We start from the raw sequence: 10,927 nt of genomic DNA, 5'->3' as shown, positions 1-10,927 counted from the left end.
GTCGTGTATCTGTCACGGTTAGCGTAAGCCAGCAGCCTTCCTTGACAGACACTCAATGACCGTCTCTGCAAGCAAACCTGCTTTTTCTTCCCTCCATTTCATATGAGGAGTTTGAGGAGAGAGAAGGAAATAGAGGAGGGAAAAGGGAGGGAGACATGCAGCAGAGTCTCCAGAGAGACTCAGCATGACATACTAGTGTAACGAAGATGGTGAATGACAGAGAGCATACACACCAAACAGAAACACAGAATGCAGAGATGTACCCAAAAGTGTTCTCTCTCTTTCTTGCTCTCCACCTCTGACGGACAGTCAGATGGATGGGGAGGCAGCGCGACAGAGAAATTGTATCTCTTCTAAGAGCGTTAACTCTGAGGAGAGAGGTGGCTGCATGGTTTCTCTCTCCTCAGCCTCTCTCTGCTTCTCTCTTTCTCTCTCCTCTTCTTCTCATTCCCAGTCGATCTCATTCTCTCCCATCACAGCTGCTCTCTCCCTCCCCCTCTCTCTCTCTTTTCCACTCTCTCTCTCCCCCTCTCTCTCCTTCTCTCTCTCTCTCTCTCTCATGAATGTCACCTCTACTGATGGTGGCTGCTGAAATTCACGCACACACACACACACACACACACACACACACACACACACACACACACACACACACACACACACACACACACACACACACACACACACACACTAACTTGCTGCTTTGGGTGGAGGGAGGGGGGGGGGGGGTTAGGTGAGGGCTGTGTGGAGAGAGAGTATGCCAGAAGAGGCGGAAGAGAAATCTCTCTCTGTCCATCCCTCCGTTCCGTTCCCGGCTTCATTCTTGTGAGTCCATCACCGTCCCGCCTGTATGCTGCCACTGGATCTAAGTCTGCTGGATTACCGCGCCGTTTCTCCGCTCATTATTCCTGACGCTTTTCCACGGCAGGCAAAGTTGGGCATCCAGAAACTACATGGTGACTGCCTGTATATTTTTATGCTGTTTGAGCTTCAAAATGATTTCACTCTTCACTGGAAGAAGTGTAATTTTTATATGACAGAGAAAAGAGCTCTGTCTCTTTTTGGGGGACTGTTTACTTATAGGATAGGCTAGTGATTTTGCAATATTTTGAACTTCGTTGTCTGGTAATTTGGTCGTGAGGGACAAGATGGGTGGGGTTAAAAATGTAAGAAATGGAGATGTCTTTACATGTTTTTTTTATCAAACAGACATTCTAACCTCAATCACCCTTCTTTATTTTGACTGATGATGTGACCTTACTGGTCTTTGTTTTGGGTGTTTTTTTTTAGTGTTGGTGTATTTATTTATCATCACACTGGAGGGTCAACATTGGATGTTTGACTGCACTTGAACTTTCACCTTCTCCAGCTCCTTCCTTTTTCAGGGGGCTCTGAACCTAACCCCCATATCTGTAACACCGCGTAGAACCCCTCTCCCCCCTCTGGGGCTCTCCCTGGACCTTCCCATCTCTCTCTGCTGCTTGAGGACAGAGACAGCCCCACCAGGAGAGGGGTTGTTAGGTAGGAAGACACCCCCCTCCCAAAGGTGAGAGGGGGGGGAAGATGGCAGCTCTCGCCAGCTCTCTCATCAGACAGAAACGGGCGGTCAAGGACGACGGACAAAACCGACCTGTAGCCAACAAAAGGAAGCCCTGTCCTAAGAGCAACAAGTCTCTGTGCCAGAAACAGATCTTAGTCCTTATCTCTAAAGTACGGCTATGTGGGGGTCGAAAAGGTCGAAACGAAAAGAGACCGGGTGAGTCATCGCTCTCTTCTTCCTCCTCCTCCTCCATCTCCTCCCCTTCCTCTCTGCCAAGTCACTGATTGGTTGGTGGAATGGTGGTCACAGGTAAACACAATATATGCTTCTGAGCCTGTCTGTAGTGTTTTGGGGTAAACATTTTGGGGGTTACATTTTTTGCTTTATTCATAACTAACGGAATGTGGGGATGTTCATGTTGGAATTATTTGTAAATTTTTTGGAATGAATGATTAGAGAATTAGATTCTATCCAATGTGTCTGTTTGGGTCAGACCATGTCAGAATGAAAAGGAACGCCATATCAGATGCCGCTGGTTGTAGTGGGTATGCCCTAGTCACAGAGAGACAACAGAGCTAAATCAACAGTGGTGAGCAGGAGTCTCCACTCACACTACTGGATTATATAGTGTATAGTCAGCCTTCCCCAAATCCACACAGCTGTTCCCATCCTGGTTGGTGGCTAGTTGGATAGTGGGTATATCATGTGGAGTGGGTTATCACTCTGTCCATACTGGAGGGACCACATGATGCAGTAGACTACAAAGAGAAAACCCACAGCTCACATACACTATTCTTACTTCACCTTTTAGAACTGCCTTTGGGGAGGTAATTAGAGCCACTTATTTCTGTCTAAGTGTGTGTGTGTGTGTTGGTAATGTGCACTGTAATGACACCTCCGGTTAAAATTCAGTTATGTTAAAGACCCTTCGACCTTTCCACCCCCACAACAGAGATGATTAATACATTTCAGATTGAGACCAATCTAACCTGTGTTGTGATCTATGTAACCTTGCCAGTTTTCTAATCTATGTAACCTTGCCACAGGCAAAAAAAAATACAATGATCACAATATTGTTCTCTTCAATGTCCATTGGGTGGCCATGAAAATGTAGACCACACGAGCCGCGTGATTAATGAAAACGGCTGGTTTCTGTCAATTCTTCTGTGCTTCTGGATAGTGAAGAGTTGAACGTAAAGGATCATAGCAGCCGCCATATTGAGAATATAACCCATAATGCATTTCATAGAACACAAATATTTTGTTGTAACCCCAGATAATCCCTGTTTGGAGAATCACCACTTTTCTACAAAGCCTGAAATGTCTGCTACGTTATAATGGTGTTTTCAAGATGTTGCTGAATAGTGAAGAGATTCTGCTTTATGGACACAGTTAAGGACATGCCAGAGAGGGTTCACATTATAAAACACTACGTTATCCTTGTTATTTCCTATGGCCATTGGTGTATGTAGTATCAGACATGTATTTTGCTCTGGCATCTTGACGTTTTCTTTCGATGACTTTGGCAAATTTTTCAGACGCAAATGATATCATTTCTAAACATTAAGTACAAAACTCTAAACTGATAAAACTTGTATTTCTTTTATTTTCTTACGTGACTTGTCAACTGATACAGTATCACCTGTCTCTCTCTGCTTGAAATTCATCAGCTTACAATGCATCAATGACATTCAGATAGTAAGTGGGATACACGGAATGTACAAATCATTAGGAACACCTGCTCTTTCCATGACACAGACTGACCAGGTGAATCCAGGTGAAAGCTATGATCCCTTATTGATGTCACCTTTTAAATCCACTTCGATCAGTGTAGATGGATTCTGTATGTGTGCCATTCAGAGGGTGAATTTTATTTTATTTCAATTTATATTTCACCTTTATTTAACCAGGTAGGCTAGTTGAGAACAAGTTCTCATTTACAACTACAACCTGGCCAAGATAAAGCAAAGCAGTGCGACACAAACAACAACACAGAGTTACACATGGAATAAACAAAAATACAATCAATAATACAATAGAAAAAAGTATATATACAGTATGTGCAAATGAGGTAGGATAAGGGAGGTAGGGAAATAAATAGGCCATAGTGGCAAAATAATTACAATATAGCAATTAAACACTGACGTGATAGATGTGCAGAAGATGAGTGTGCAAGTAGAGATACTGGGGTGCAAAGGAGCAAGATAAAATTTTAAAAATAACAGTTTGAGGATGAGGTAGTTGGATGGGCTGTGTACAGGCGGAGTGATCTGTGAGCTGCTTTGACAGCTGATGCTTAAAGCTAGTGATGGAGATAAGAGTCTCCAGCTTCAGTGATTTTTGCAGTTCTTTCCAGTCATTGGCAGCAGAGAACTGGAAGGAAAGGCGGCCGAAGGAGGAATTGGCTTCGGGGGTGACCATTGAAATATATGTCTGCTGGAGCTGCTGCTGCTGGTTGCTGTTGCTATGGTGACCAGTGAGCTGAGATAAGGCAGGGCTTTACCTAGCAAATACTTATAGATGACCTGGAGCCAATGGGTTTGCCGACGAATATGAAGCGAGGGCCAGCCAACGAGAACATACAGGTCGCAGTGGTGGGAAGTATATGGGGCTTTGGTGACACAACGGATGGCACTGTGATAGACTGCATACAATTTGCTGAGTAGAGTGTTGGAGGCTATTTTGTAATGTGATTTTCAGGATTTTTTTTCTCATTTTGTCTGTCATAGTTGAAGTGTAACTATGAGGAAAATTACAGGCCTCTCTCATCTTTTTAAGTGGGAGAACTTGCACAATTGGTGGCTGACTAAATACTTTTTTGCCCCACTGTATACAGAATGGTGTCGTCTGCAAAGAGGTGTATCAGAGAATCACCAGCAGCAAGAGCGACATCATTGATGTATACAGAGAAAAGAGTCGGCCCGAGAATTGAACCCTGTGGCACCCCCATAGAGACTGCCAGAGATCCGGACAACAGGCCCTCCGATTTGACACACTGCACTCTGTCTGAGAAGTAGTTGGTGAACCAGGCGAGGCAGTCATTTTAGAAACCAAGGCTGTTGAGTCTGATAAGACTGTGGTGATCGACAGAGTTGAAAGCCTTGGCCAGGTTGATGAATAGAGCTGCACAGTATTATCTCTTGTCGATGGCGGTTATGATATCGTTTAGGACCTTGAGCGTGGCTGAGGTGCACCCATGACCAGCTCTGAAACCAGATTGCATAGTGGAGAAGGTAAGGTGGGATTCGAAATGGTCGGTGATCTGTTTGTTAACTTGGCTAATAATTTTGCACACCCAATTTTTCAGTTTTTGATTTGTTAAAAAAGTTTGAAATATCCAATAAATGTCGTTCCACTTCATGATTGTGTCCCACTTGTTGTTGATTCTTCACAAAAAAATACAGTTTTATATCTTTATGTTTGAAGCCTGAAATGTGGCAAAAGGTCGCAAAGTTCAAGGGGGCCGAATACTTTCGCAAGGCACTGTAGGTCTGTAGCAGTTTGGGTCTAGAATGTCTCTCCCTTTGAAGAGGGGGATGACCGCGGCAGCTTTCCAGTCTTTGGGGATCTCAGACGACATGGGAAAGACAAAAGATTTAAGGGCTTTGAACGAGTATGCTAGTAGGTGCAAGGCTCTCCGGTTTGAGTGTATCAACAACTGCAGCGCTGCTGGGATTTTGAAGCTCATCAGTTTTCCGTGTGTATCAAGAATGGTCCACCAATCAAAGGACATCCAGCCAACTTGACACAACTGTGGAACACATTGGAGTCAACATGGGCCAGCATCCCTGTGGAAAGCTTTCAACACCTTGCAGAGGCCATTCCCCAAAGAATTGAGGCAGTTCTGAGGGCAAAAGTGGTACAACTCAATATTAGGAAGGTGTTCCTAATGTTTTGTGTATATTGTTATATACAACCCAGATATTTAATCAGTGCATTCTACACTACACTATAATTCCAAATGGTAGCACATAGAGTGACTCTTTCCACTTTGTCCTATTGAAGCATTCTGGTTGATAGATAATGCTGTAGTATTACAGCCACATCAATATACAGTTGAAGTTGGAAGTTTATGTACACCTTAGCCAAAAACATTTGAATTATGAGTGAAATAATCGGTCTGTAAACAATTGTTGGACAAATGACTTGTGTCATGCATAAAGGAGATGTCCTAACTGACTTGCCAAAACTATAGTTTGTTAACAAGAAATGTGTGGAGTGGTTGAAAAACAAGTTTAAATGACTTCTACCTAAGTGTATGTAAACTTCTGACTTCAACTGTATGATTTGGTTTTACCTTCCAAGATAAATTGACTCAAATTGATACATTTATGAGGCAAAAATATATAAATGTACAGCATTCAGCAGTTATCTATATCCGTTAACTAGGGACTATATAATTTTGGTTTAGAAGTTATCAGTTTTGAGCAGTTAGATTAAGTGATAGTTCATTTTATTGTTAACAAATGACAACAAAATTATATGAAAAGTAAAGTGAATATTGCTATTTGAAAAGCAGATGCTCAGATTGACTATGTACCCAAATGGAAAGAACCACTGGGCAAAAACTGGTTGAATCAACGTTGTTTCCACATCACTTCACCCCCCCCCCCCCCTCCCCCCACACACACACCCAAGAATGTATGTGATGACATTGAATCAATGTGAAACATGGATACGTAAGGGTATTTCGTTTTCTTCATCTAAATCCAATGACATGGTGATTTATTTTTATTGGTTTCACATTGAATTCACATTAGTTGACAACTCAACCAAATGTAAAGCAAAACAAGACGTTGAACTGACTGACGTATGTGCCCTGTGGGGAGTAATTTGGTACAGTGAACAAGTGACTTTGTGAATTAGTTTGTTGTAATCAGTCAACTGAAAATGTGCTTCGATGATCTGTTTTGATATTTGTGCTTAGAGTTGTGAAACATTCTGATGATCTGTTTTGATATTTGTGCTTAGAGTTGTGAAACATTCTGATGATCTGTTTTGATATTTGTGATTAGAGTTGTGAAACATTCTGATGATCTGTTTTGATATTTGTGCTCAGAGTTGTGAAACATTCTGATGATCTGTTTTGATATTTGTGATTAGAGTTGTGAAACATTCTGATGATCTGTTTTGATATTTGTGATTAGAGTTGTGAAACATTCTGATGATCTGTTTTGATATTTGTGATTAGAGTTGTGAAACATTCTGATGATCTGTTTTGATATTTGTGCTCAGAGTTGTGAAACATTCTGATGATCTGTTTTGATATTTGTGATTAGAGTTGTGAAACATTCTGATGATCTGTTTTGATATTTGTGCTTAGAGTTGTGAAACATTCTCATGATCTGTTTTGATATTTGTGCTTAGAGTTGTGAAACATTCTGATGATCTGTTTTGATATTTGTGATTAGAGTTGTGAAACATTCTGATGATCTATTTTGATATTTGTGATTAGAGTTGTGAAACATTCTGATGATCTGTTTTGATATTTGTGATTAGAGTTGTGAAACATTCTGATGATCTGTTTTGATATTTGTGCTCAGAGTTGTGAAACTAAGAATAAGAGCACCGCCTCACAGCTGGCCACTGAACTGAGGCTAGGAAACACTGTCACCACACCGCTTTGCATGCTCTTCAACCTATTGCTGCCCACACCTGCCCGCCCATCCAGCATCACTACTCTGGACGGTTCTGACTTAGAATATGTGGACAACTACAAATACCTAGGTGTCTGGATAGACTGTAAACTCTCCTTCCAGACTCAAAGTAAGCATCTCCAATCCAAAATTGAATCCTTCCTATTTTGAAACAAAGCTTCCTTCACTCATGCTTCCAAACATACCCTCGTAAAACGGACTATCCTACTGATCCTTGACTTCGGCGATGTCATTTACTCTACTCAGAAAATTGGTTGCAGTCTATCACAGTGCCATCCGTTTTGTCACCAAAGCCCCATATACTACCCACCACTGCGACTTGTATGCTCTCGTTGGCTGGCCCTCGCTTCATATTCGTCGCCAAACCCACTGGCTCCAGGTCATCTATAAGTCTTTGCTAGGTAAAGCCCTGCCTTATCTCAGCTCACTGGTCACCATAGCAGGACCCACCAGTAGCACGTGGTCCAGCAGGTGTATTTCACTGGTCACCCCCAAAGCCAATTCTTCCTTTGGCCGCCTTTCCTTCCAGTTCTCTGCTGCCAATGACTGGAACGAATTGCAAAAATCACTGAAGCTGGAGACTCATATCTCCCTCACTAACTTTAAGCATCAGCTGTCAGAGCAGCTCACAGATCATTGCACCTGTACATAGCCCATCTGTAAATAGCCCATCCAACTACCACATCCCCATATTGTTATTTATTTTTTGCTCCTTTGCACCCCAGTATCTCTACTTGCACATTCATCTTCTGCCACATCTATCACTCCAGTGTTTAATTGCTAAATTGTAATTACCACTACAGCCTATTTATTGCCTTACCTCCCTATTCTTACCTCATTTGCACACACTGTATATATATTTATTTCTATTGTGTTATTGACTGTATGTTTGTTTATTCCGTGTGTAACTCAACTGTGTTGTTGTTTGTGTCGCACTGCTTTGCATTATCTTGGCCAGGTCGCAGTTATAAATGAGAACTTGTTCTCAACTGGCCTATCTGGTTAAATAAAGGTGAAATAAAAAACGAATTAAAAAAAACATTCTGGGGATCTGTTGTGAAAATGTAGCACATGCAGTACTTGTGGAAATTGCTACAAAGTGATAAAAAAACGATCTGCTCTTTGTGTGACATTAATTATTTGTGTGTCTTTGTTAGTGTTTGTAGATCTCTATTTACATGTGAGTGTGGAAGACTGCTTGAGTGTGTGTGTGTGTGTGTGTGTGTGTGTGTGTGTGTGTGTGTGTGTGTGTGTGTGTGTGTGTTAATGTATGTACAGGTAAAATAATGGAAACGAGTAGATAAGGATACAAAGTATATTGAAGGCAGGTGCTTCCACACAGGTGTGGTTCCTGAGCTAATTAAGCACCTAACATCACATTATGTTATGTATCAAATGTATGTATCATGGCTTATGTATCAACATTTTGGGCAGGTCATTCTTTTGGCACATTTTTTGGGCTACCATGGCTATGGGAAGACAATTCCCCAATCCACAGGGCACGAGTGGTCACGGAATGGTTTGATGAGCATGAAAACAATGTAAACCCAGGCAGGTCACCCGTGATACAAGTCAGTGTTCGATGCCCATCCATGTCTGGGGGACGTCAGGAGATGTCGTGGAAACAGATCCCTATGGGCAACAGTGATCACGTTTACCTTCAAGTAGGCTTTCGTTTTGCTTGGGCATAAGCATCTCCCCCTGGTTCCAGAAGTCGCAATCCATTTGTATATTTTTGGTTTCAATTATATCCCAAACCTTAACCCTTACTTGACACATTCATAGTTAATGCTTAACCTTAGGAATTCAGCGTTAATGCATAAACTTAACCTTGGAACCATACAGCAACCATACACTTCGAGATTTGACGTTTGAGATACACAGATGAACATCTAATTCTGATGTGAGACTGTGTGAGCTTGTTGTGAAAACCATATGCCATGGCCGTCTCAGTCACCAGATCTCAACCCAATTGAACACTTATGGGAGATTCAGCAGCAGCGCCTGAGACAGTGTTTTCCACCACCATCAACTAAACATCAAATGATGGAATTTCTTGTGGAAGAATGGCGTCGCATCCCTACAATAGAGTTCCAGACACTTGTATAATCTATTCTAAGGTGCATTGAAGCTGTTCTGGCTCCTGGTGTTCCAACGCCCTAAGACACTTTATGTTGGTCTTTCCTTTATTTTGTCAATTACCTGTATGTGTGCGTGTGTGTCCATGAGTGTGTGTGAGTGCTTGCCTCCCGTATTGGTGTGTTTGAGTTGCTGTGCATGTTCATGTCTCTGTGTGTGAAAGCCCCAGAGTAATGTATGATAACAACCTCTCCACGGGCCTGAAATAGCACCGTGCTGTATTCCCATTCTTCTAGTGGCAACAGAGTGCACTGCTGCCATGCCTCATAGCTTTGTTATGGTAATACCCATTGGTCTTGCAACTGTGAGCGATATCATAAACAACAGTGAAAAACAACAGGAAAGCTTCGATGCTCTCACATATGACTGTGTGTTTGCATAACACGGCTTCAGGCCACTAAATGTCTCATAGTTGAGTTCACTGCACTGTAGGGTCCTCACTTCATGCCAGTGGTTGTGTCTTTCAGAGAGTTATATAAGTGATCCATCGCCATTCCTCCATTTTAAGTGCGTTCTATCATCAAGCCATCAGCATTGGCATGGTGATAGTTGTTGTCCCCCCCCCCCCCCCCCCCCGGAAGACCCATATCATGTTCTGAGCATGTATTTATTTACCTTTATTTTACACACATATTTTTGTGGTCACCCTCCATTCACATTTCTCACTGCCAATCGTAAATGATAATTCCTCCGAGTTTAACAGGTGAAACATCCATGCAGCATCTTCATGCTAACCATTTGATCTCAGCTACAAAGGAATATGCATTTAGGTCTTTTTAGTTATGTACAATGTTGTTTTGAATTATGTATAGTATTTTGTTTCAGTCAGATCCGCAGCCACTTTGAAGCATTTACCACTTTCATTAAACTGTAATATTTGCAGTATACACATTTCCTATAATGGTGGTAGGTGTACAGTGTTAAAGATGTCATATTACCATCAACAGTGTGATAGTTGCAAAATGCAGCATCAGCCTCTGCTCCCACCTTCCCTCCACCTCTTCCTGTCCTGGCCTTTCTTAAGATGGCCGCCTGGCTGGCCCGCTATGTGAAAGCTCTCTGCCAGTGATCTGCGGTGATTCTCCCCTCTCCGATCCATCCAACGCATTAATGTACAGTATACTGATTAATCAATAATTACCCCCTTAGTTTGTCCAAGGAGGAATCTGACCTGGGAAGGGTGGGATATAGAGCAGTGACCCTCTCCTCCCCTCACACACACTGTCTAACTCGCTCGCTCGCTCGCTCACACACACACACACACACACCTACACACACACACACACACACACACACACATATATGCAAACTCACACACACCTACAACCTGGCCAATGACACCTGGGCAAGATGAGAATGAGACAGTAATATGAACCAAAGCTAAAGAGGAGTGTTTGATCTGCAGTTAGTGCATGTTGACAGCCAGACAGACAGGAAGTGTAGTATAGTCCCAGATGTCTTCTGGCGCAGAGGTGGGTCGTAGTAAAGCATGAGTAGGCATCAGTAGGGCCAATCGACTGTACTCTGGAAAAGTGCTGCGGGTCACAAATCTGGGACCCTATCGGCGAGCAGGAGACCAGGGAACGTGGTG

At 42.5% G+C, this 10,927-nt stretch overlaps 1 protein-coding gene across 1 annotated transcript in view; it reads left to right on the top strand.

The window, feature by feature from the left end:
• The first annotated feature begins 355 nt into the window (after nucleotides 1-355).
• LOC110533935 (fibroblast growth factor 11-like) overlaps nucleotides 356-10,927 on the top strand; it is a 59,733-nt gene continuing 49,161 nt past the window's right edge. The window contains exon 1 of the mRNA XM_090186682.1: nucleotides 356-1,756. Within this exon, the coding sequence (XP_090042808.1) occupies nucleotides 1,564-1,756 (193 nt within the window). The 5' untranslated portion in view covers nucleotides 356-1,563. The remainder of the gene's footprint in view (nucleotides 1,757-10,927) is intronic.

This window comes from Oncorhynchus mykiss, chromosome 10 (assembly GCF_057628025.1).
Source record: "Oncorhynchus mykiss isolate SJ-2025 chromosome 10, ASM5762802v1, whole genome shotgun sequence".
Classification (NCBI taxonomy): Eukaryota; Metazoa; Chordata; class Actinopteri; order Salmoniformes; family Salmonidae; genus Oncorhynchus; species Oncorhynchus mykiss.
Note: the sequence above shows the minus strand (reverse complement) of the source record. Positions and strands in the feature narration are given on the sequence as shown.